Source organism: Populus nigra, chromosome 3 (assembly GCF_951802175.1).
Source record: "Populus nigra chromosome 3, ddPopNigr1.1, whole genome shotgun sequence".
Lineage (NCBI taxonomy): Eukaryota > Viridiplantae > Streptophyta > Magnoliopsida > Malpighiales > Salicaceae > Populus > Populus nigra.
In genome coordinates this window covers 6,891,615-6,917,378 of record NC_084854.1, presented here as the reverse complement: position 1 = coordinate 6,917,378, position 25,764 = coordinate 6,891,615, and the positions used below count along the sequence as shown (strand labels likewise).

The window sequence follows — 25,764 nt, the reverse complement described above, 5'->3', positions numbered from 1 at the left end:
CAAGGGAGAGGTGTCATCATCGACGAAAAAAATTATGCAATTATATATAAGATGAAGGTATGATAAATTCACCCTAGGTTCTTTACAACCTCAGATACGAAAAGAGAGATGGAACAAGATCCACCACAGACCAAGCGAGGCCTGAGTATTGGAGGAATCTAATGCCCGTGTCAACATCAAATGCGCCCTGATAAGAGAAAACGGGTAACTTCTTAATATAACCTGATTGCTTAAGCTCTTCCGTCTTTTTACCAGTAACTGATCCTTTTAGCATGGGGATGTAGCTGGTTGATTTTATAGGAATGCCCAAGGTGTTTGATACAATAGGAAGGATCCATTTTGCCAGCGCCTTGCTGCAGTACTTCACAATGAGTATTGTTGGTATCCCCACGAGCATTCTTCCAAGAAAGGCCGAAAGAGGGAGTTGTGGTGTAAATATGCGGGGCACTGATTCGTGGTGGAACTGGTGGTAAGTTTGCTGGACGCCGGCCACCTGAAAAATATTGCAAATTTACCTCATGAATGTTAACTAAGTAGCTTGTTTCATAACAGTAGTAAAATCAATATTAACTAAGTAGCTTGTTTCATAATAGTAATAAAATGGTATTTCAGACTTGATAAGATATGCTTGATAAAAACTTCACTGACATCTGCAAGTTAAAAAAGAAATAGTATCTAAATGACATCCATGTTCTGCTACTAAAATTAATTGACAGGAATACTCAAGCCTCAAGACATAGAATGCATGGCTGTTCTTTGTTCTCACCACATAACCACAATTAGTATATAAAAAATTTATCTCAAAGGATAAGGCAGTGCACAGTCTGCAAGTAGTTTCATTGTGCCAGCAATCTCTATCTAATAGTTGATAGAGATTTCATTGTGTAATAAAGAATGATGAATGAAGAGACTTCACCATGGTGAGAAAGGAGAGGGGAATTTTAAACAATTTTAGGAAGTTGATACTTCATGATGCTTCATTATTGAACCGGAGGACTGGCTTATACATTGGTACACTCCTTTTCTCTATGCATTCTATGTGCGGTCTTTGATTACACCTGGTTAGTGTCCAAGGACAAAAAAGACAGATACAAAAGAAATAGATGTGTTTGGTTGAAGAGACAGAGATAAAAATAATATCTCCAGGACATTTTTTGGAGTGAATTTTTGTATTTTTAAAACAAGAAGTACAAGGAGACATGCCCCCTCTATCCCCACTATCTTCATCTATTATGTCCCAAAATAGCTTTATGATCTTGAAATTGAATTTGTAATTCATGTTATCACATACACCAAGCCTCAAACTTTTCCCCCTATTTTCTTCCCACTACATGCACCGATACATGTTCTCACTCTTGGCTATATCCTAAATGATTTTGTGCTAGCCTTTAAAGAATTGTTTCCAAGAATGTGCATCATTAATTCCCAGCATCAAGTTCCTCCTTGGCACTATGTGATTGCTGAGATGCATTGTAGGCAAGCTATTGCATTGTCATCATGGAGACAAGAACCTTGTGGAATTTTCCACCTACCTTGTTTTATCCCTTTGTTGTCACACCATTTTATTCCTTTTTCCATGCTGAGACAATAATTCCTCTCACCCCTAACTCTCTTACTATCTTCACTATCCTAGCCTTTGCCTTTTCATTCTATGCCAAGATAAGTAATGGTTTTGTTCTATGCCAAGATAAGTAATGGTTTTGTTCTATGCCAAGATTAGTAATGGTCCAAGTACCTTTTTCCTTCCCTTTCACGAATAATCAGCAGAAAGATAATGGTGGAATTATTTATCTTACTTTGCTAAATATATTTTCCTTTATGCATGGAACACGGTTTCACTCTAGTGAGATTTTTATTTTCTAATATTTATTAAGGTTAATCAAAATGCCTCCAAAATTCTACTGTTTCTACTTTCAGGATGTTCTCTCAAGTCTCAACAATGTAGACTCTCAACTTTTCCTATTTCAAAGACTGATGATCATAAGGAAATATAAAAGTGCAAATACTTCCCACTGCATGATAATTGATATAACAGAAAAGGCAGACAAATAAAGCTAAGCATTATTCCAAAGTTAATGGGTGAGTGATTGCTTACTATTCCAAATGCAACACCATCGAAGGCTGTGTGGAACTCAAAGCTTGGAGTTGGAAGTTCTGGAGTCGGATAAGCAAAAAGCAATAAAAGGCTTAGGGCGGCCCAGAAGGTTGTCACTGCAAGTGAAATAGTACATTCATAACGAGAAGACAACAATTGCAAATTTATCCAGATTAAAAATTTTGATGCTGGTATTTGAACAGGGAGTGCGATTTCATGTTATACCTTCTTTGAAAGGTGAGGTCAAAAGTAAGTACAAAATTCATAATTCAAGCACTAAAGAATCATCCCCTGTAACCTAAACAACCCCAATCAAATTATTAACAATATCCTGAGTCACGATTCAGTAAAAAGATGCGTGTCCCTAAAGAGGGTAAATAATTAGAACCCTCAAATTCTTTTCAATATAATGGGATACCGGTATTTGCATACCTTTTCTCCCTTTGAGAGGAAGAAAGCTTGAGGACAATCATTTGTAACCTGCCAGCAGGCAAAATTCCATCTTGGTATTGGTTGTATGAAGTTCATCCAACTAACTCATTCTAGGATTGCTGGCTCTGCACTAGGCATCCTTAGAGGCATCCATAGAGTTTTCATGTTTCTCCAAACATGTATCTTGGTTTGTCTCCAACAGTCTTCCTATTTGTCAAAAATTTCATGTCTTGCTCACCAACTTTGGAGCTGATGGGCTATTCAGAAATTTTGATTGGTATTCAAAGCCTCATATGGGAATTTGTTCAAATGTGAATAGACTGAAGAGGGAAAAGGACTCTAGAATTATGATAACATGGGAAGAAGGTAGCGTTCTTCTGTGAAGGTTTTGCTTAATCATACTCATCAAACATGCATTCCTTCCATAAATTTTTGCCACTTGATTGGCTTGAAAACAATTTAATAGTTCTAAAAGTAGCTTCAGCAAATCAAAATTTGAAAACTATGAATGCTAGAACCACAAGATTACATACCATTTTGTCCCGAGACTACAAAACTGTCGACATAATCATGGACGGATAGCCAAAAGGAAAGGATCACAAAACCAACAGCAAGACCAGCTATGATATCAATTCCACTGTGCATTCCGAGGTAAATTCTTCCTAACAAGAAAAATAATTTTCATTTTGGGAAAATCTAAAAGGAAAAACTGATAATGCTGCCAAAAATTATGAAAGACAACTACACATACCCAAACCAGTGAGGCAAACAATCAAGCAAACCACGGCAAATCCCGCAAATTTCAAAGAGGCATCTTCATTTTGGGTATAGGATAAAACATAATGCAATAGGTATCTGGAAAATTATTTAAAGAGAGTACAGTTAGTCCAATAATAAAAATGCTGTAGAATGTTGAGGTGCAAATTTCAAAGCAATATAATAACCACACTTGAGTTTTTGAGGAGACAACAACCAACTAATTAATATTACAATCATACCACTGCTAGAACCTTGAAAAAATTGAAAATAGAAGGGAGACGAAAGAAAAAAGAAAAAAGAAAGATCAGCTTTATATCAATAAGCAATAATCAGGAGCTTAGCTACAGAAGTATTATTCAGTATTCTTGACTAGGGAAAAAAACTTCTCTAGTTTCTTTGGAACATGCACAATGCCTCATAAATTAGCTACTGGTATTCTTCAATTACTTGAATAACACAAAACGATCAGATGCCTGGTAAATCCTATAACCCATGTCAAAAACCACATTGCAAAGATGAGTACGAAAGGAGGAAGATGACTACCCAGATAAGCAAACTGTGTTAAGAGTGTGGGAAGAAGGCAATCCATATTCCAAAGCATTCTCCTGCTCATCTTTTGTGGCAGTTATTCTCCTAACAGGAGGACAAGAGGGTCGAGGAGCTGATACCACATCCTATGATAAATAAAATATCAACAGTGAGCAGATAAAATAAAGAAAGCCTGTAGCCTTACAGTTCATCTTCCAAATCAAAGACATTAACAGCAAAAGAATGGCATGGATCGGGTAAGAAAGAAAGTAAATAAGTACCTTTATGCAGTTTCCTGAATAATCACAGAGAGACATTAAAAGGGTCATTTGCCTAGCCAACTTGCCATGCCCACTCTACATTGTGAACCCAAAAACCAATCAATTATTACCAAAACAACAATAAAATCCAAAATAACCTCTAAACAGAAATAAATAAAGCATACCCAGAAGAGCAAAGGAAGAAAAGCAGTGTAGAAAGGCACAGAAACAACACAGGATAATCCAGAGAATAAAGCATCCAAAAATCCATGCTGATATTTCTGCAAATGAGAGCAACAAAAAATGCAACAAAAAAAGAGAAAAATAAAAAAATAAATCCCACACACAGAATTCAATACAAAAGAAGAATATCTGGGTTGTGTTTATATTGATGAAAAGTGATAGAAACCTGGATCTGGAGGATGATAGGAGTGCCAGTGATGACATGGTGAGAAACCCAAGGTTGGACCAAAGTTCTAAGCTTTCGAGTGACATCAAGGGATGAAGATAAAACAATCCACGACACAATCCCACAAAGTGCCAAACCTTGCCATAATGATATGCTCTCCATTAATTAATCAGTATCTCTTAAATTCCCTCCTAAAAAAGAGGGATCAAAGAAAGTAAACAAAAAGGAGAAAACAACAGAACCAGCCAACGCAAGAAAGAATTTGGACTCGGCAGGTTTGAATGTTTACTCTCCTCTCTTTTTTTCCTCTTAATTTTTTATTGTAATTCTTTTCAAGGAAGCAGCCGGCAGGGCTTCGGTGGATTTGGCAGGCGGAAGAACGAACGACAAACACGAAAAGAAAATTGTATGGATGAAAAACAAAAAGGTTGAATAAATTTAAAAAGGAAAAGGAAAGGAAACTAGTAATATTAACATTTTAGCTCGTGCTACTAAAATTACATGTTAACGGTACTAGACTTTTTATTTTTATTTTTTTGGTTTCAAAAGGTATTTTTTTAAAAAAAATTTATTTATTTTTTAAAAATTTTGGTGTTTTCAAATAATTTTAATATATTAATATAAAAAATAATTTTAAAAATTATTATTTTAATATATTTTTAAATAAAAAATACTTTAAAAAACAACAACTCTTATATTTTTAAACATTCTCTAAATATAATAAAAAAAATTACTTATATTTTGTGGATTTTACAATACTTTATGAAAAGATAATAATTAACCTTACACATAAAAGGTAATGATTAACCTTGCTTGTATGATAATATATCAAAATATATATTGTTGCATATGAATATTTATTAAATTTTAATTCATCAAATAAAATTGCAATTCAAAATAATATCAACACATAAATTTCACAATGACATCAAACCATTATGAGCTTATTTGGTAGTGTGGTTGTGAGTGTTTTCAAATAATTTTTCGTGCTAAAATACATGTCAATGATGTTTTTTTTATTTTTTAAAAATTATTTTTGACATCAGCACATCAAAACGATTCAAAACATAAAAATCATATTAAATTTTAATAAAAAAAAATTTCAATTTTTTTAAGAACACGAGTTAAACCGCGTTCTCAAACAATACCTATATCTAGAATAAATCTATTACAACTCAATCCTCTAGCTTCATTGTAATATGTCAATTCTGGCTTTATTCTATCTACAAATAAATCCTACAATGGCATCTTACCCTAAGGCTGTCATGCAACGGTCACAAACCCACAACATTTCAAACATCGCAACACAAGTATGCATGATGCATAAGTTTGAAATTAACCTTTAGGTATCATTGAAGTAGCTGCAAAGCTGCTAAAAATGACTCAAAATAGTGGTGGTACATAAGAAACACGACGATGATGATAGGTTTTTTAAGTTATTATTAATAATTTTTTTATTAATTTATTTAATTTGATACTTCTATATAAGTCCTTTAATTTATACTTTGAATTTTTTATAATTTTTTTTTTATGAAAGTAGCTTGCAAAGCCATGTTTTTTTTAAAAAAAAAAAATTATAACCCTTGATGGAGCATAAGTCAAATAGCCAGTATGTGTGTGTATTAGGACAATATTTTTTTTTAATTTAAAAAAATATATATAAATAAATTGGTTTGGATTTCTTCTAATTTATTTTTTATTTTAATTTTTATCTTTATTTTTTTAATTATAATTTTTTATTTTGAATCCTTTCATGTAATTGGTTTTTATCCCCACTTTATTTTTTAATGTTTAATTTATTAAAAATTAAACTTTATAGTTTTTCTATTTATAATATTTTTAATTTAATATCATATATCATAAATTAGAAAAAGTAATGTGGTTCAGCATAAACACGTATGTTTATTTATATTTTATTAGTTTAGAGAGAGAGAGAGAGAGAGAGGGAGGGAGGGGAGGGCACGGGAGGGGGGCAATAATAATTGATATGTAAGAATCAGTTTAAAAAACTTGACATAATTTAAAATCATCATAGGTTTAAACATTGAAGAACTAGAATGGAATTCTTTTATATATATATATACTTCCATTCACGTTATTATGAATCAAAACAAGAAGGGCCTTATTTTCTTCCTCTCTCTTTAATCATTCTCCCCTCCTCTTAAAATTTCCAAATATAATGTAAGTTTCACAGAGAGCTCAATCTTAACGTCCAAATAATGTTAAATTTCTAATTCCTTCTCTAGGAATTTATCAAATAAGAGTTGTTTTTTATTGAGAAGGTTCCTGGAATGTTCATGGCTGCCCCGCAAACTTGACCAAAATGGTCAAGTCTCACTCGTGTACAATATCTATATGTAATTGACTTCAAACGGAAGAGAAATAGCTGACCATTTCAACTGACATTTCATATTTTGTTTTTGGTTGAAAAATTGACATTAGACTAAGGCAAGTGGGCAAGATACAGAGTGATTGTGACGATTTCCATATCCCGTTGATATTTCTATATTCTTCTTATTCCCATCATGCGCTAAGCACGCCAGATGATCCACAAGAATGGTGCAAGGATTCGACCTATAACCGTACCGTCCATCCTACCCTGTTGGTGGCGGGGTTAGCACCTCTCGTCGCCTCTTTTTTCCAACCCTCCACCAGGATTAGCGTTTCCCAACAAAGCTACCAGCGAGAAAACAGGTCTTCTGTGAGATTTCATTTCAATGATCGGCGGAAGTCTAGCTATGGATCTCCTTATTTCCATCCTATCTACTAATTTAGTTTTTCTCAAGCATTTTTCGAAATTCCTTTCAAAATCTGCACCCAGAGTTTATCCGGTTGTGTTAATAAACCCCATCCTAGTTTTCGTTATTTTCCTTAGCTTTTCTAATACCTAGACCGCCGGTTTTTTTATGCCCCATCCCAACACATCAAATGAGGCTTTTTAACACCTGATCCAAAAAGAAAAGTTCTGGTTTGCTTTTCAATCTCTTCACTGGTCTGCATGGCTAATATTTATTTTTTAAAATATTTTTTATTTAGAAAAATATTAAAATAATATATTTTTTATTTTTTAAAATTAGCACATCAAAATAATTTAAAAATATTAAAAAAATAATCTGGAATAAAAAACAATTTAAATTTTAATAAAAAAGTGGTTGAAAGTGACTTAATTGGACACTTGCATTGGCCCCACGTGAAACAAAATTAAGAAGGGCCCGAGGGACATGGTTGGGCAGGTGTGACGGTCGCTCCAATGCTGTCCACATTAATGCAGCCAACAAATATCTGTCTGCTTGTTTATGAGCTTAGCTGTGGTCTTGTAGTTCAAGCCAGAATAGCCGGGTCCCAGAAGATACTCATTTTGGGCAAGACACAAGCGGCTCACAGTGAAACAAATCTTAATTTAAAATGTGGCTGAAAAAAACAGCGAGACATTTTATAATTTTAAAATTGGAAAAATTATCTGATCAAATTATAAATCTATCCTTGTATAAATTTTTATCATCACATATCTATCCTTATATATATTATCGCATATTATTTATTTAGCTTAGATAATTGATTAATATATATTGTCATCAATAATAACAAATGATTATTCATGGATATATCGAGATTCACCTGAAGAGTTGCGTAGAATGAATTATTGTAATAGAGTTCAGAGTTTTATTAATTACACACCATCTAATCTAAGAAATACTAATGAAAATGATATTACATGTCTATGTAAACGTGTAAAAATAAAAAAAAATTCTCAATTCAGATGTTATAACGATGCATCTTCTACAAAAAAAGGTTTATGGAGAGATACATGTGTTGGTTTACACATGGAGAATCATATGTTCCTCACAAGACCATAGTAGAAAAGATGGTTGGGTCAACTTCTAGTTATAGCAATGTGTATAAAGTTGTAAATGACAATAGTAATTTTTATATGAATATGATTATGGATGCGATGAGAATGAATTGGGGTTATGCAGGTCAATATCTAATTGCAGATGAAAAACCTAATGCAGAAGCGACCGGGTTTTTTGATCTTTTAAAAAACTTCGACGAACCATTATATTATGGATTCATAAATCATAATAAATTATTGGTCGTTACACTAGTGTTCACTATCAAGTCACATCATGGGTTGAGTGGGGCTGATTATAATAGAATTATTGAATGAACGAGAAACATTTTACCTGAAGGGAATATGCTGAAAGAGAACTTTTATATTGTTAAATCAATGATAAAACCTCTTGGCCTAGGATTAAAAAAAATTGACATGTGTTTAAACTTATGCATATTGTACTGCCTTGAAAATACAAAGTTAAACAAGTATAGAACATGTGGGTATACTCGTATAAATCCAAAACTAGTAGGGGAAAGACTATTGTCACACATAAAAAAAACTTAGATACTTTCCAATCACACCTAGACTGTAAATGTTATTTATGTCATCAAAGACTGTTGAGCACATGATACAGTGGATGGAGTGATGGTGTGCACCCTTTCGATAATAAAGTCTAAAAACATTTTAATAGGGTGCATCCTTAAATTTTTAGTGGAATTAAGGAACATACATCTTGGGTTATGTACAAACATATGCAATCCATTCTGGTTATTTGTTACTCTTTATTCTTATTAGCCGATGATAATCATAATTTACAACTTGTCACCAGAGATGTGTATGAGGCTGGAGTTTATGTTTTTATCTACGATCATATTCGGTCCTAATAGTTCAGGTCAGAATATAAATGTTTGTTTTTATCCATTAATTGATGAGTTAAAACAATTGTGGCCATCCAAAACTTTGACATATAATGTATCAAGAAAACATAATTTTCAGATGAAAACGACTTTGATAAAAAAATATATTGTTCATAAAAAATTTTGAATGAAATAATAAAAATGAAGTTTTGTTTAAAAAATACATTTCCCCTAAATTTAATTTATTTTAATTTTTATAAATTTTAATTTTAATTACTTTAAATTCTGACTGAAAAAATACTTTTTTTTTACTACAGAATTGAAGTCATTGCAATATATATATATTGCAAAATAGATGGAAAGTTTCAACATGCTGTTTGGATTTGCTCACAAATTCATACATTGATCTTATAGGTAAAATGCACTACTACTCTCTATACCTCCGTTTCATGATTTTCTGTGTTCATAAGAGAAGAAAAAGGATTAATGCTGACAAACTTATTGCAAGTAGTTGCTGGAATACTTTTACATGGTTTGACAAAGTTATTTGGCATTCAGCCACGCATTCCTCTCCCCTTCATGACATGCCTCCTCAGGCCTGGGATATGTACATTTGTAATATAATCTATCCCGTCAATGCTTCCCACGTCAAATCCAAATTCTCCCTTCTCATTTTCTGACATTCTCTCCATCAATTTTTGAGTATTGCTATTATCAAACCTGCATTTATACATTTTTCCTTTCAAATTGATTAAGCTTTGCATCATGTAAAGGTAAAGTAAATCATATATGTCCTTACCTTCCACCATGGAAAGTGTATGGCTCGTATATATTGACCAAGTACTTAGCTTGTTCCAGTGATTTTCTGCATATATTTTCATGTTTTTGCGACAGCTTCCTATCCGATGAGGCCTTTTCTGCTAACCGACTTTGCTGAATGACATCTCTCCATAGATGAACAGAGAAGTCTTCCATGGAGCTGAAGAGCTGCATTGATGGAACATGGATTGGTCGGCCATTTGAGTCCATGTATGGAGAGGAATTGTAGTGTTCGTAGAGCAATGTAGCCAGGTCTTGGAAAACAAGTGGATTGACAACGGATGAAGCAATCAGGTAGACATTGATATCTGATTTTCGCTCCATTCCATGCCAAGCTATTGCTGCCAATGTTGCATTAACCACCATATCTGCTGGGACCTTCAACGAATTTCAAGAAAGAAGCAATTCTTCACAAGTAAAGAAAGATGAGGTATTACTTTCCTTGTAATAATATAGGATTATGAGAATTAAGCACTAGTTACCACATCAAGGACTCCATTTGGGTCTGATAAAAAACCTGTGAGCTACCCTTTTCCATAGCACAAAACTATAGGATCCATCATCCTGAGACAAAGGGTGAAAGAGAATAAAAGATACATTTAGCTGAACAGAATAATATTGAATCATTGAAATTAATTAATGTGATGATAAGAGGTTCGATAAGAGATACCTATTCCCTTCCATCCATCCTGGGAATGGTTCTTTCCATGTGCTCTCAATGACACCTGGTCGAATTACGACAACCGGTATGTCTCCTCTCGTGTTATCAACCACCATCTCCCCCATAGCCTTGGTGAATACATAAGTATCTTGCCACCCATATCTTTTTGCCCTGTTTTGGTGTCAATTATCACACTTCAAGTCACAATTTATACACTTCTACTTGCCATTTTCCCAATTACTACATCTTGACCAATATAATTCATATCGATCCCTTCAGAAATTGTAGAGGAAAGAAAAAGGAAAGTTGGAATCATTCACCTTTCTAAACCCAAATCTTTCATCTTTTGAGCCACTTCATTTTCTTGAAAATCTTCCTTGGAATTTAAGGCCAGCTTCACTTCATTTTCGATGTCTAATGCTGTGTTTTCAGAGATTATTGAATTTTCCCTTGCTATGCAGTCGCCAAAACAGAGTGGCTTCTCCATAATTCTTCCTTGTCTTTGTCCATTGACATAAGCTGTAACCAAAAAATAACCAAAATCCAACTTATTCGGGACATTGGATTCTCTAGCCATGCAAACCATGAAGGATTGTCATTAGAAGACCCTCGTGAAAGATGTCATATAAAATTAGAACTTAACCTGTTGATACTTGCAAGAAGAGCTTGAGTTTCTGGCACTTCTTCGCAAATCTCACGAGGTGGCAAGTTCCTCGCGTGTTGACATCAATAGCAACATCATACCTGCATTTCCACAAGGTCACAATGCAACAGTAGAATATAGCTTGAAAAGAGAAAATTGTCATGGTAGGAACGGAAAGAGGCCGTGCCTTTCATCAAAACTTGTATTAGCTGCTTAGTTAATGATTACGTCAACTTCATTAGCAATCTCATCTGCTAAATCTTTTTTGAACCCAAGATTGGATTCGCAGACATTTCTTACCACAGGAACTAGTTTGCTCAACATAAAAGATTGGTAGGAAATCCCATAGGTCTCTCTGAGGCACTTGAATAGCTCTGCATTTATTATCCAAGTAAAAACGATAAATCAAATTCTCATTCACCATTTATAAATGAAACCTCTGCGATTGATGAATAAGTCGATGAAAGTTAGGAGACAGGAAATGATCAAGAGGAACACACCTCATTTTTCAATCTCGCAATTGCAGCTTCCTTGTCTTTTGCCTTGATCAAAAGATGTATCTTTCCCACATCAGGCATGGTCCTTAAAATCTTCTTAATAAGAACTGCAGGTTTTAGCATATGGTACGTGTTAATTATCATCAAAAGAAGAAAGAATTCAGGGCAAAGAAAATCTAATTAGAACACTATACCTTTGACCAGAAACCCAGTTGAACCACTGATGAAGAAACATTTCCCTCTAAGAAATTTGACAATGCCAATACCATCTTGCATCTCCACCAAAGAACTAGTTGGTCCACCACAAGGCACAAGGTCCGTAACAGCAATTTCAGGTTGCCCTTTTCCATTTGGAGACAAAACCAAACTTCCTGAATCCCTAACAGCTGCATTATGATCCTGATCACTACCCACTGCTGATCTTTCTGTTAAAACTGAAGGAAATCCACTAGACATTATTGCATTTCCTCCACCACCTTGGCAATATACAAAAACAATTCCTCTTCCTCCACCTCAGAACGCACCAGCCGCACTTACTAGACACTCTTATGAGTCTATTAGGTGCAACCGTGCAAGTGAAGGAGAATTGAGGAACATGGACCCCCTTTTCACTGATCAAGAAACAAGAGAGCACGAGATGCATGGACAAAGAAAGTTGACAAACTAAAGATGTTTCACAGTTAAAGAGATGGTTGGCTTTAAACCTTAGCTAAAATCTATCTAGACAAGAGCAGAAATAAAAGCTAGTAAACTAACTACGCTCTACAAGATAAAGATGGCATACGTTTTGGCTTGGTTTGGTTAAAGGGAAAAGGAGAAGAGGGTTAGGTATATATATTTTCATGGCAATGTTTTTATAGGAGAAAATCTCTAGCTACAAGAGCTTTTTTTTTGCCACCCCTTCACATTCACCACCATTAAAGACTAAGATGGCGGGAGGTCTCTCTATATCCCTCATTTGATTAGTAATTCTTGTTTAGAAAATGTAGTTTTGCATTATTGTTTTTTGGGTTACAGTTGGTCATAATTAAGTTCTTTATGACATAAAATAGAGGAAAGGGTGTGTAGATGGGTAGTATCCATGTGCTTGGCTCAGATTAAACCTACCATTTATGAGTTTTTACCTTATCAGACAATGAGATTCAAGTCTTTAAAGTGAAAACTAATGATTCGATGGAACTAATATATCGGAGTCGTATCTTAATCTGATTTTAATGCAATCCCATTAAGGATATTATCCACAAAAAACAGAGTGTTCAATGATTCACGATGAAGGCATACATATTATTATATTATAACGATGTTTTTGTCCTTCACAACACGACCGAGTAAAAACAATTTTAGCGCCAAAATAATCTTTTATATGAGGTATTTTTTCAATCAGGTATTCCTCCGGAAAATAAAAAAGGAGGGGGTGATATTTTAATTTTGCGTGTTTGGAAATTTAAAAACATTGTTGTAGTTATTTTTAAAATAATTTTTATTTAAAAATATATTAAAATAATATTTTTTATTTTTTAAAAAATTATTTTTGATATCAGTACATTAAAATTACCTAAAAATATCAAAAACTATTAATTTAAAACAAAATAAAAATTTAATTTTTTTAAAAAAATATTTTTAAAAACAAAATGAAACAAACAAAAAAGAGTAAAAACCTACGTTCAACTTGTAGAGAGTGCTGATTTCTCAATAGACATTGTTAGCTCTTTCTACATTCATACCCCCACAACAAAAATGACAAACTCTTTATAAACTTGTGATTTTCAAACTCCAGCGACAGCGTTTGTAGTCCAACGGTTAGGATAATTGCCTTCCAAGCAATAGACCCGGGTTCGACTCCCGGCAAACGCATTCTTATTTTTCACGAAAAAAACCATAGAATTCCATGAGAAAACCAAAGAGCTGTGAGTAAAACAGGACAGCAAAATTTTATTTTTAGTTCTTTCTCGGGTACACTGGTAAGAAAAGAAACACTTTCTCGCTTCGTAAACCATCTTAAAAATGATCAAACAAGCATGCCGTCATCACGTCAACATCTTTCTCTTGCAAAAGCATGGCATTCCACTAATCCCCTGACAAACACCGAAGGCAATTGCACTTGAAACCAAACCCTTGAAGCAAGAAAGATTGCCGAGCATCATGATCCATACTTGCATCTATATAGCAGATCCGGAGCTCTTCATCTGCAAGATACCAACAGAAGCTATAAGTCATTTTAACGTTCACATGACAAAGTTTGCCGGATTTTCCCACAACCAGGCAAGCCCAACCCACAAATTGCAGTCGTATAACTGCTCAAAGCAAGCACACGACTAGCTACCAAAAGTCGTTGGGGGAGTAGAGACAAAACAATAATCTCGACTTCCTTGTTACATCTGAAGCCTCCATTTTTGCAAACCAGTAATGCTTAACTATGCTAATTAGGGGTGTAAAAAAAAAACCAATCAACTGAGAAAACCTAGTAAACTGAAAACACTGAACCAGGAGGAAAAACCAACTAAACTGATTTAAAAACTATAAAACCCACTCGGTTCAGTTCGGTTTGGTTTCGGTTTCAAAAACTAAAACCATTAACCCGGACCAGACCAGACAAAAAGAGCCTAATATCTCTAAAAAAAGAGGGGTATATATATTAAATACTTAACCAGTTAACCTAAACCCAAAATTATCCCCCATTTCTCTTAACAAAACAGCCACCAACACTCTCCCTAGCCTACCATCTCTCTCGTTCTTCCTTATGCTCCCCAAAACTTGAAACTCTATTCATCTGCATCTGCCATATCTCTCTTGTTCTTCACCAATGTACAAAGTTTTTAAATCCATTGAAACCATTCGACTGTAAGCAACTTCTCTCCCTGACTTCACAGTAGCTACAGCCCTAATGCTAACAGCCTTCATGAGTAGTGGAGATCTAATAAAAAAGACTAGCAAGACAATTATAGTGATTCTCAACTCTAATATCTGAAACCGATAGCCAGAATATTTGACATTGAAGGAAATCAAATTAAAAAATTACTACTTATAGAGGGGGGAAAGGACAACAAATTAAAACTACACTTCATTAGACAAACCTTCCTCAACATCACAAAGGGCCTTCAACTGTGCATCTGCATTGTCTATCCATACAATGTGTGCATTAGGATCTGCAATAAATAATTGATAGATCAGTTCGATGAATTCCAGGCATGGTCTATGGCAGATGTGTTAGGATTGAATGCAAAGCCAATTGAAAAAAATCCTGGTAAGTTCAGTAGGGTGGACAGACTCCGTTTATTAATTTCTTGTTAAAGATCAATATGATTTTCCGATCAATGACTAAAATTTCAAGATTTGAGAAAAGATTTATCAATAGAATCACCAAAGACAGTACTACATAAGATGAACTGCAGACTTGCATATCACAAATTGACTATGCATAGTCATGCTTCAACAAAAACTCCAGTTACCAACAGCACGAATTTATCAGAAACAAATAATAAATGAACTATTCCTTTATAATATACCCCAGCATTGTGTCAAGGAAAGGGTGAACTTACCACAATCATGATTGTATAAGGATGGAAGCATGTACACAGCATTTCCAACAGCAGCTTCAGCTTCTATACAGGCTGCAGCTGATGATAGAAGATCCTCATATGATCCTACTGCCAATTCAATACGAAATGCATTTATGCGAATTCGTGCGATTATGCTGTTGTACCATTCCTTGGTGAGGACTTATAATGTCAAAGACAAATTCTCATTCAAAAACAGTAAGCACAGAGCAATTTAAATTAGAAGGTAATGATAAACTATCCAGGATACAAGCCATCTGTTCATCTGAAATATTTGCCATAGCAAAACCACTCTTCAGCAAACCATAGCCCTCTTCCATCTGTAAAATGTTCATATATTATAATAATCTTCGCACAACTGAATTGTAGCTATACCATCAAGAAAGAGGACAGAGCAAAACATATCAATCTATTATGAGCCAAAAATCATAGTCCGATTAAAAGATCATACGAGTAGGGACTTAGGTTCTGTACTAGACTAACTTCAAAAGCGAGACAATGGGCTTTATCAAAAGACTGTCAACAGTAACATAACATTTTCAGTTAAGAGACCAAAAAATGATTAGCCTGTTCCAAGATTTGAGAAGGCTAGAATGGAGATTGAAAAATATATGATTGATAAAGCTAACACATTTTTCAACTCTCTCAAATAAGGCCAATAAAAATGAGCGGGTAAAAGCACTCCATCAAATTAACAACAAATCCTCTATTCATTACTACAAATATTGCATGCATTGATCAGCAAAGCAGAAAGGTGTGGAGGAGGATTTCCCTATGAAACCCAGACAAGAGAATAGAGAAAGGAATTTGATACGAACCAAGTCACGTCCGAATTTGACCTTAAATATTTGTTGACTAGTTTTGCAAGATCAAACATATCTCTCAAACCGTATATCAGAACAAGCTGAAATTTTATAGGAAGATACTTCATACATGAAACTATATTTTAATAAATTTTTAGGTCAAATAGAATTCAGAAACATATTATTCAGAGGGTTGAAGTTACTAGACAAATCTTGTCAAATCTGTCAGACTAGGTCTTTGTGTATTGTTTGGGACATATACAGAGCTACAAGTGGAATGTTGTTGCGATTCAAGTTGAGCTGTAAACTACACATCTCAAGTTTACCAACTATTTATGGTAGGCCCAATAATTCATCCATACAATAGAGAAAGACGTGTTTGAAATCAAAATTGAAAATCTGCCAAGAATGTGTGAAAATTGAAGATTCAAGCTAAATTGAGAAATTTTGGCTAGAAGACTTTATTTTTATTATCCAATTTTATTTATTTATTTATTTAACGTTGAATAATTATTTTTTTAATTTAGGTTTGTTCTAGCCCATTAGACATTGTTTAAGGGGGGTTTATTTCATTATTGGACTTATGTTAGTTGATTACTAGTTTATGCCCATTAGCTTGCAACCCAAAAGGGGTCCACTAGAGTTAGTTAGAAGAGACTATATTATGTTTTTTTTAGCTGCAAATTTTAGCAGCAAGTTGGAGAATAAAAGTGAGTTTTCTTTTTGTTTGTTTGCAGCAAAACAAAATTTCTTTGTAGAGACAAAGATCGTACATAGACTTATCAAAGATTAATTGGTTTCGTGATGTCATTCGCATACTTAGGGCTCTTAAATACAGAGTTATCTCTAGATCAAAGTCTTTTTCCAATACCTTTGATTCTTAGGTATAGAGTTACCTTTGGATTAAGGTTCTATCAAACCTGGTTTTTCGACTTTCCGGGTTGTTATTTACTTCGTTGGGGGTTGCTTGACTACGTGATCAAGAGATCCGCATCACAATTTTTTTTGGAAGAGAAAAAAGGTGTGGCAAACATTCTCTGTCATAGCAACAAGAATAGTGAATTTTTCAAGCTCAAACCACATCAAGTGGCATATAAAATGCCATTATTTGTGCAGCATTATTTCAACCTATAACACCTTATCCAGCATATGTGTGGTATCACAAATAAAAGGTTCATGTAAAGTCCTCACCTCTAAAACCATCTCATGAGATAAATTAGATGGTTGAAGTATGTCAAGACTTTCAGCAGATGCAGCTCCTGATATAACCATGCAAGTCAACCGCTTTACAAGAAGTGGATACTTTAGACCTTTGTTACTACATGATGACAGAATCAACGAGTAAGAATACAAGACAAAAACAAATGCCCTACAAGTCAGATCCTTGGAAGATAAGTACTGCATTTCATTTCTGTTTTCCCTGCAACAAAAGAGCAACTGTGGAAAGAGCTAATGAAAGGAAATGGAACCTGAAAGCTCACTGATATAAAATTCTTTTACACAAGAAGTTAAGAGGAGGAACGAGTACAATTAAAGAATATCTGGCTCTGCAATTATTAAATAAATGATCTGTTGATTAAATAAATGATCTGTTGTTCTCGATGCCACTGAGTAAATCGCTAAATCTCATAATAGACTGTAGTAGAGTAGAGCACGACATTAGAAATTAGGCTTACATTAATGCTATTAGTTAAAGATATCAAGATGAGATCAAGGCATCATCAAGATACAAATAAGTCAAATGAAATGGGTTTGAGAAACCTTCATACCGACAATAGTCATCAAAAGCTAACCAATCTGCTTTCGTCTCAACTTCATAAAACACCTGAAAAAGTTGTGAGAAACTTAAATTTAGTTTATGAAATCCAGTCCTTGGCCAGGAAACATCCAATAAAAAATCATAGCAAAGAAAGCCCCAAAACGGAAGCAACTTCTCAACAGTACAAAGTGTGTGTGTGTGTGACCCACCTTTGATTAAAATCATAATTCAACCTCTTAAGCTGAATTGCACTTATTATCTGCAAATAGAACTAGTAAAACGCACCCAGTTAACTAAAATATGGTCTACATTAATCACGCATCAAATTTGAGCTATTTCTCACGCCATGCCAATAAACCAATTTTGTCTCTTAATCAAAATATCAAACAGGTTATGGGTATTTTACTGTGTGACCAATATCCGTTGCCTATTTAACGAAAACTGCAAGTCCCAGTATACCTTAGCATTCTCTTTACACTCTTGACTGCAAAAGGCAACCCCTTTTCCATGAAACTCGGTCGAAGTTAACTTCTTGAGGCAAAAATAACAGACAGTGTTAATAGTCGAAAGAGAAGGATGAGCCAAAATAGGTTTTGCAGTGTGTATGAGATCTCCAGCACCGATTTTCCTAGTGGAAAACACGCCTCGACCAGCTGACTCAGTGAGTGCGACTCGAATCGGAGGCGGATCGGGTCGGGAAGGTTTGTTGTAATCTTCTGTGGTGGTGGAGAAGGGAAGTGTGGAATGTTGGGATCTTGGGAAATGTGGGGTTTTGAAGCGGGAAAGGTAACGGCTATAACGGACTAAATGGGACATTTTGGTTCAATGGTACTTCTATCTCATGTGATCTCTCTTCTTGTCTTCTATACACAAACATGGCATGGGACTAGTACGAGTACCAACCATAATTTTGAATAAAAAAAAATTATTTAAAAATTTTATTTTTATATAATTTTAATGTATGTTAATACTAAAAATAAATTTTAAAAAATAAAAAAATATATATTATTTTAACATAATTTTAAATAAAAAAATATTTTAAAAAGCAACATCCAATTACAACACTATTGTCTTAAATGATGATATTATGTGTTTCTAGAACATCTTCAAGAAAAAAATTAGAAAAAAAAAGTGAGAAATAAGATTACAGAATTCATATCTTAAGTCTTGACAATAATATCTTTATATATACAATATATCAACATTACTCCTTTTTTTTTTCAATACAGCATATGCCATCTTGTAACTCTTTTTTTTTTTAAAGAAAAAAAATAGCTGCAGCTTGAAAGAAAAATATGGGAAAGTAGCATGAAAAAATTTAGAAAATAGCATAGCCAGAAAAAAATGGTAGCACAGCTAGAAAGAAAATACTGTTAGGATCCATTGATTAAGGATATAAAAGCTCAATTACAATTCAAAGGATCGAGGACTCTCCATCGAGCAAATATGTATACAATTTTGGTGTGACTTGGGAGTCTGCACTCTGCATGACAAAAATATTCATTACCAGTAGACCTGGATGCAGAAGTCTCCTTTCAAGGAAACAAAAGGAGCTTAAAGTATGCTACATAATATGTATATTCATTATTCACACAGATTAAAGATCATCTCTACTATACTAGTCATAGGTAAAGAGTATATATTATATATGTGTGTGTATAAAGCACACTTGCACAAGTATTTAGCTCTGTCGTGCCCCAGAAGATGATCATCGATGCAATGGTGATCTCCAGTCAAGATTCTCCTCTGGATAGTCCTTTTGCATTTCTTCGGGAGGGATGAAGCAGTCCATTGAGAGTCCAGGTACATTGAATGCAAGATCATCGATTGTCCATGTCTCCTCCATTCGCGTGATCGAAAGACCTGACTTCAAGCTGTCCCCAAACCTTGTGATCATTACACTTGATTGACCACCATGTGCTATCATCACACCCTCCACTATCCGATAGTCTTCGATTTTTGTTGCCATTGTGGTTTCCCAATATGTGGGGTAGGTTCCTGGAGACTGAATTCTGGTTAAGTACGAGTCTTCTAGATGCACCAGCAGGCCACTTCTTTGGCTAAAGTAGCCGAATATTATGTGCTTGATCATCTCTGCTGTGCTATCGCTTCGAGCAGCCAAGTCTGCTTGATCAGCAGACAATTTCAGTACGAAACAATCTGTGCCTGAGACACACTTTTCTCCAATGTATTGTGCTGGAGAGAACACAGCTGATATTGCCATGGGATCTAGTCCCTGCATAAATTATTCCATCTTGAACATTAACAACTTGAGATTTTTATGGTACTCCATATATTCGTACTGTGTTTTAATCACCTCTGCAAGTACTGCTTTAATTTTTACTCCACAGAATTGAAAGCCAAGAATATTTTCAAAATGGTAACAATCAATAATACGAAACTCATGAACAGTTCAAAACTGTTTCACCCATTCAATAATCTACTCCAAGTTCATTGTCAAAAAAAAAAATCTGCTCCAAGTTACACTCAAACCTCATGCAAAGGGTCATTACCTCTAAAATGGTGTCTCAAAGAGCTATGAGGAAGAATTATGAAGACAGCCCAAACCTTTATGCATTTACTTAACAATGTTAAAATTAATAAATGAAACACATTTCTTTTCAATCCCAGAAAAATGAGGGGTACTTTTTAATAAATGATCACATGTAGAGTAGCTTTTGATGCCTGTGCCTAGAGCATCACAGTCAAAAACTACCGCTGTCTATCTCCATTAAATAGCTAGCATTGGTTTCTTTTCTGACAAAATGTGATTTAACTGACTCCATTATTTGACAAAGGAGAACCAAGACCCGGCATCTTGGGGGTGGTTGGATCTTGATTCAGGTAAAATGAGGTATGAAATTGAACAGGGACCACCTATAGCACCTAGTCGCATATGTGTAGCACATGAACAGGCACGTAATCTCAGATAGCTCCCACATGATCAGAGTAAAAAAAATCACAGTGGAGACCAACCAACCAATCTGTGCTTCTTAAATAGTAAACTCAAGCAATCGGTTTACTCTTTTTCATCTGAACTATTCATTCTGATTCTACTGACAAGGGACTGTTGAGTGGAAGAACATTTCTCAACCAAAATCACCACCCCAACTCATTGTGACCTGATTCGTCAGCATATCCATATTTAACGTCAATGTAACACAATGTTGATGGCCATGAGGCCATTAGATTTGAATCTAATGACTTCCTCATGGATCTTTCTTTCTTTTTCTATTTTATTCAAATTCGATTAACCCTAATGATTATTGGCATTGTGTCAATGCTAGACTTCCCTAGATATTTATATGGTTGCCCTGCCCTGTGATATCTACATAGATTAAGACAATATGGCCACCTGATCTTCCTATATATATATATATATATATATATATATATATATATAAAAGAGAAAGAGAGGTGATGATTTCAGGGTCACCCCTACTCTTTCTATTTAGTCACTAGCCAAGATCCAAAGTTAGATCACTCATTATTAATTGAATAAGACAAAAGTGCATCAATAATTATTACTCCTATTTATTACTAGTAGCTACACATGCAAAGCAAAAATGAATTAACTGCAACAACCAAAACATGAAGTAATTAAAACCCAATTGGCATAATTAATCAGTACCACTTGCCTGAAGAGCTCGGCGTAGAGGCCGAACTCCACCTTTAGCTGCATGAGAGGCAAGCCAAGGAGTGTGACGCCAAGCCACATTGCCATCACTACCAGCAACAACTTTATGACCATCAACAACTAGCTCGATTAGCCACTTGTTAGGGGCCATTTGCCACATTACAAAACACCCCTTTTCTGCAACTGTAGTGGCTCCAGCCATAGCTGAGCCACCAAGCTCGTCAACCATGGCCATTGTAACTTTTCCTGTAGCAAAAATGTTCTTCACTTCTCCTTGTAATTTCCGGCAACCGGTTGCTGCACTGAAGTGTTGTATAATGTATTGAGCTGAGGAGGATACCTGTTAATTAAACACGTGTTACGGTTGTTGCCAGTTAGTGTAAATCAGTAGTAATTATTAAGTTCATCTAAATTTTCACCAGACATAATCTTTTGTATTAAATGTTTTCCTTCAAAATACAAAAAAAAAAAAAAAGGAAAAAAGAGCACACTTTTCAGTTTTCACTAATACTGAATTAAGTACTAGCAATTATAAATAATAATAATAATAATAATTAAGTAGGAGCACACTTTTCAGTTTTCACTCTCTATGATCTTTAGTTTTTCTTGCGGTATATATTTCAAAGAAAATTACATCACCGCTCTCCTCTAGACCAACTTTTAACCAGTTAACTTTCCTCAAGTTCTAATGAAAAAGATTCAGACCCTCGTTCCAATCATTAATTTTTCGAATTGATAAGTTGACCCAGTAGAAGAACACCCTAATTATAATCTTAACCCTTTCGCTTTATACTTTTCCACATGTACTTGATAGCTATATTAATTACTTGACCCACAAAATGTTGGCCCTCGAGGTTTTTCTTTTTTCTTTTTATATATTCTTTAATTGGCCTGTTTCTTAGTGGGGGCTTTGAGGCATCTATCTCAGTGGAGAGCCAGTGAGGCACTGATCACCCGAACTCAGAAAATGACCACAGAGTGGTTACTTTCTTTCCTTCATTTTTTGTTTTGGGGCTTACAACATTGGTTACCTTGGCTTAGAACTCCTAAGCAGCAAGAACAAAGCGAAAAACCTAAAGACATTTTGACGAAAGTACAACAAATCTAGGAAAGGCAAATATCACTACATGTTCTTTGAAATTAAATAGTGCACCAATAGATCAAAATGAGCTAACTTTATTTCCTTTTCTGCAAGAAAAAAGATCTAAAACCACATGCATTCATATGCATAGAACATAACAACGTACCTCATTGATGGGTAATTTATAATGGATGGAGACAGGAAAGAGAGGGCATCCAAGAACACTTAGAAGAACTTTAAGGTCAGATTTTTTGTTGAAAACAAGATAGAAATGAGTCTTGAGCCAGTTTTTCCATGAGTAACCCTTCTTCTTTGAACAGTTTGTGCTGTATTCTTCATCTTCGTTTATGGGTTCCTCTGATAACGGTGCAAGACGACTCATTTGCTCTCTTTCTTCTCGTTTGTCGAGAGAGAGGTGAGAGGGTGGTGGCTATTATGGAAATAGCAGTGCAGAGACGAGAGGAAGTGTACTTAAAGGGAGTCTTTCTTTGGGTTTCAACTTTATGCACACGCTGTTTCGGTGCGTGTTGCTCAATTCTTTTATTTAAGTTTCTTTCTTTTTTTTTTCTTTGGTTTTTTTTTTTCCCTTTCGGTGTTGTAACTAAGAACACTTCATTAAAATATTTTCTGCACTTCTGTTCTTTATACGAAGAGGGTGCAAAAGTGCAAAGAATTAAGGAACTGCTTTTTAACCTGTAAAGTATTTTGTTGAAGTTGATCGTTCTTTTTTTCTTGTTCAATCAAGCTTTTGCTTCTTGCTTACCTTTTTTTTTTCGCTTAAAATAATAAAAAAGGCATTCTCAAAAGAAAAGAAAAAAAACAAGGGATTAAAGGTAAAAGATTGGAATTAAGAGATTTGTTTCTCCTGTAATTTCAAGTTTGAGTCTTGTGATTACAAATATTGATGGCCACTAGAGACTTACTTCATCGTTAATTTCAGGGCATGTGAGGATTAGTCGAGGTGCGCACAACCTGACCCGGATACCCCACGTGAATAAAAAAAAAGATAAAAAGAAACGAGGGAGAAATCTTGAACCAATCTCAAACTCATCCATCAATTCTCGAATGGATTCCAAATTAACAATTTTCTCAATTCGATTTCTAATGCTTTTCAACTTAGACTTTTTATCTGGGTTTGTCATTTTTTTCTGTTATTTTATGCAGTGCAAAGATGCTGTTTTGAAGAGGATTTGGCATTTTTGTCACAAGAAATTGTGTAGTTTTTACAGAAGGTCCCGTTAAAAAAATAAATGGTAAGTTAATTATAAGATGATAAAATTAGTTACAACAGGATAAAAGAAGAATTAAAGTAATCAGGATGAAAAATGAGGTTTCCAGGTTTTTTTTAACAAAAAATAGCACAATAAATTAAATTAAAGATATCCGTGTAAAAGTATAGTTTAAAAAATTAATGAAAATAGATAGCACACTAAATTAAAAGATACCCGTGTAAAAATATAAGTTAAAAAATTAATGAAGTAGCATAGTTTTAGTCCGTCACAATACCATGTCGCGATTCTGAATTATAATATATAAAGAAATTTAACATCAATCTTCTTTTTTTAATTCACCTTAGATAATAAAATTGTATTTTATAAATATGATATTTACTTAATATCATGTTTTTAAATATAAGTTCTTTATATGTTTGGTCTTGGAAGCACAACAAGCTAGCACAAGCTGTGTTATCATATTAAAATCTTAAATTTTATGTGCCAGTATCTAAAATAGCTGGTTTCCCAAGAAAAAGCACAAGGGGATACATCTGGGCTAGTGCAAGAAAATTAAGGTATTGTTTAGGAATGAGATCGAAACGCTTTTTGACAGGAATTTAAATATTTTTTATTTATTTATATCATTTTAATTTGTTAATATTAAAAATAATTGTTAATTTTTTTTTAATAATTATGAAATATACAGGGGAGAAAAGGGAAACGTGTAGGGATGGAGCTCACAAATTAATCATGAAATGAATACCTTCACAGATTTCAAGAAATTAGTTCATATTAATCCCAGTGATTATTTGATTTAGGCCATGTTTGTTTTTTGAAAAGTAACTTTTAAGAAATTATTTTTTAAATTTTTCTATATTTATTTGCCATTAGAAAAGGTAGTCAACGGAAAATATTTTTCGGTCAACAGAAAACATTTTTCAGTCAAAGAAAAACACTTTCCGGTCAACAAAAAACATTTTTCAGTCAAAGAAAAATTTTACTTGGTTTCCAGGAAAGTGTTTTCCTTTTTGGTTGTGTTTATTTTTCAGAAAGTAGTTTTCAGGAAACCACTTTCCAAACTTTTATGTGTTTGTTTGTCATTAAAAAAGTTGGTCAACGGAAAACACTTTCCAATCAAAGAAAAATTTGGCTTGGTTTTCAGGAAAGTGTTTTCCTGGAAAATTTAGGCGAAAAATACTTTCCAGAAGTTGTGAAAAATTCAGAAATATCATTATTTGCTGATTATATTAAATTTGATCCTCAAACTTTTGATTGCTATATATATTTTGTTTTGAATATTTATTTTTTAATTTCATCTCTTAAAATTTAATTTTTATATTTAACTTTGGTCCTTATTTTTATAATTGCTATTTTCTTTTTCCTTATCATTTTTTTATTGAAATTTTTTATCTATCAAATTTGGTCCTCATTCTTTTGATTGTTACTTATTTTATTTGAAATAATTTATGAAATGTTAATTATTATTATTTTAATTTCTTCATCTTTTAATTTTTTTATTTTTTATTTGATCTCCATTATTTTGATTATTATTTATTTTATCTGAGACAATTTATGAAATTATATTTTTTTTTTCAATTTCATTCACATTCAACTTTTTAATTTGTAAGATTTGTTCCTCATTATTTTAATAAACTTGAAAAAAATAAAACATTAATAAGTTATTTTTCAGCTTATTTTCCATAACATAACCAAATACTGGAAAATGTTTTCCAACTTATTTTTCATTACACTACTAAATATCGAAAAATACTTTCATGAAATTCACTTTTCCTGAAATTCATTTTTCAAAAGAAAATTACTTTCCAGTAAATAAACGGGACCTTAATGTAATGCCTATTTTGTCTTTGCGTAGTAATAAACTAGCTTAATTACTAGTAAACTTAGCTGTGCTTTACAT

The 25,764-nt window shown here is 33.8% G+C and overlaps 4 protein-coding genes, 1 long non-coding RNA gene and 1 other non-coding gene across 8 annotated transcripts; 2 read left to right on the top strand and 4 right to left on the bottom strand.

Annotated features, from left to right (window-relative positions):
- Positions 1 to 19: 19 nt before the first annotated feature.
- Positions 20 to 4,935, bottom strand: LOC133689012 (lipid phosphate phosphatase delta). Of its 2 annotated transcripts, none has more exons than XM_062108713.1 (8): positions 4,484 to 4,935; positions 4,260 to 4,355; positions 4,096 to 4,170; positions 3,830 to 3,960; positions 3,279 to 3,382; positions 3,061 to 3,189; positions 2,096 to 2,154; positions 20 to 493 (listed from the first exon to the last, which is right to left on the bottom strand). In XM_062108713.1, the coding sequence occupies exons 1-8, from the start codon at positions 4,643 to 4,645 to the stop codon at positions 83 to 85; spliced, it is 1,167 nt and encodes a 388-aa protein (XP_061964697.1). In that variant the 5' UTR covers positions 4,646 to 4,935; the 3' UTR covers positions 20 to 82. The 2 variants fall into 2 exon arrangements, with proteins under 2 accessions (XP_061964697.1, XP_061964696.1); XM_062108712.1 differs by having other exon boundaries at positions 2,096 to 2,211; positions 4,484 to 4,931.
- Positions 4,936 to 9,653: 4,718 nt separating this feature from the next.
- Positions 9,654 to 12,339, bottom strand: LOC133689300 (fatty acyl-CoA reductase 2, chloroplastic-like). The gene is given in 9 exon segments (XM_062109113.1): positions 9,654 to 9,895; positions 9,975 to 10,372; positions 10,477 to 10,558; positions 10,665 to 10,826; positions 10,976 to 11,174; positions 11,299 to 11,399; positions 11,486 to 11,681; positions 11,795 to 11,902; positions 11,990 to 12,339. Coding segments are annotated over 9 exon segments (1,674 nt in total). The 5' UTR covers positions 12,252 to 12,339; the 3' UTR covers positions 9,654 to 9,729.
- LOC133689301 (uncharacterized) lies at positions 9,813 to 10,610 on the top strand. Its single transcript, XR_009841292.1, has 2 exons — positions 9,813 to 9,948; positions 10,130 to 10,610. It is a non-coding gene; the product is annotated as an uncharacterized LOC133689301 (long non-coding RNA).
- Positions 12,340 to 13,577: 1,238 nt separating the features above from the next.
- Positions 13,578 to 13,649, top strand: TRNAG-UCC (transfer RNA glycine (anticodon UCC)). Its single transcript has one exon. It is a non-coding gene; the product is annotated as a tRNA-Gly (tRNA).
- Positions 13,610 to 18,778, bottom strand: LOC133688909 (histone-lysine N-methyltransferase ATXR4). Of its 2 annotated transcripts, none has more exons than XM_062108554.1 (7): positions 18,374 to 18,778; positions 17,925 to 17,980; positions 17,347 to 17,575; positions 15,603 to 15,672; positions 15,335 to 15,514; positions 14,870 to 14,941; positions 13,610 to 13,981 (listed from the first exon to the last, which is right to left on the bottom strand). In XM_062108554.1, the coding sequence occupies exons 1-7, from the start codon at positions 18,728 to 18,730 to the stop codon at positions 13,863 to 13,865; spliced, it is 1,083 nt and encodes a 360-aa protein (XP_061964538.1). In that variant the 5' UTR covers positions 18,731 to 18,778; the 3' UTR covers positions 13,610 to 13,862. The 2 variants fall into 2 exon arrangements, with proteins under 2 accessions (XP_061964538.1, XP_061964539.1); XM_062108555.1 differs by having other exon boundaries at positions 17,347 to 17,473; positions 18,374 to 18,776.
- Positions 18,779 to 19,271: 493 nt separating this feature from the next.
- On the bottom strand, positions 19,272 to 23,094 carry LOC133688830 (uncharacterized). Its single transcript, XM_062108447.1, has 3 exons — positions 22,799 to 23,094; positions 21,553 to 21,891; positions 19,272 to 20,150 (listed from the first exon to the last, which is right to left on the bottom strand). The coding sequence occupies exons 1-3, from the start codon at positions 23,012 to 23,014 to the stop codon at positions 19,623 to 19,625; spliced, it is 1,083 nt and encodes a 360-aa protein (XP_061964431.1). The 5' UTR covers positions 23,015 to 23,094; the 3' UTR covers positions 19,272 to 19,622.
- Between the last annotated feature and the right edge of the window lie 2,670 nt (positions 23,095 to 25,764).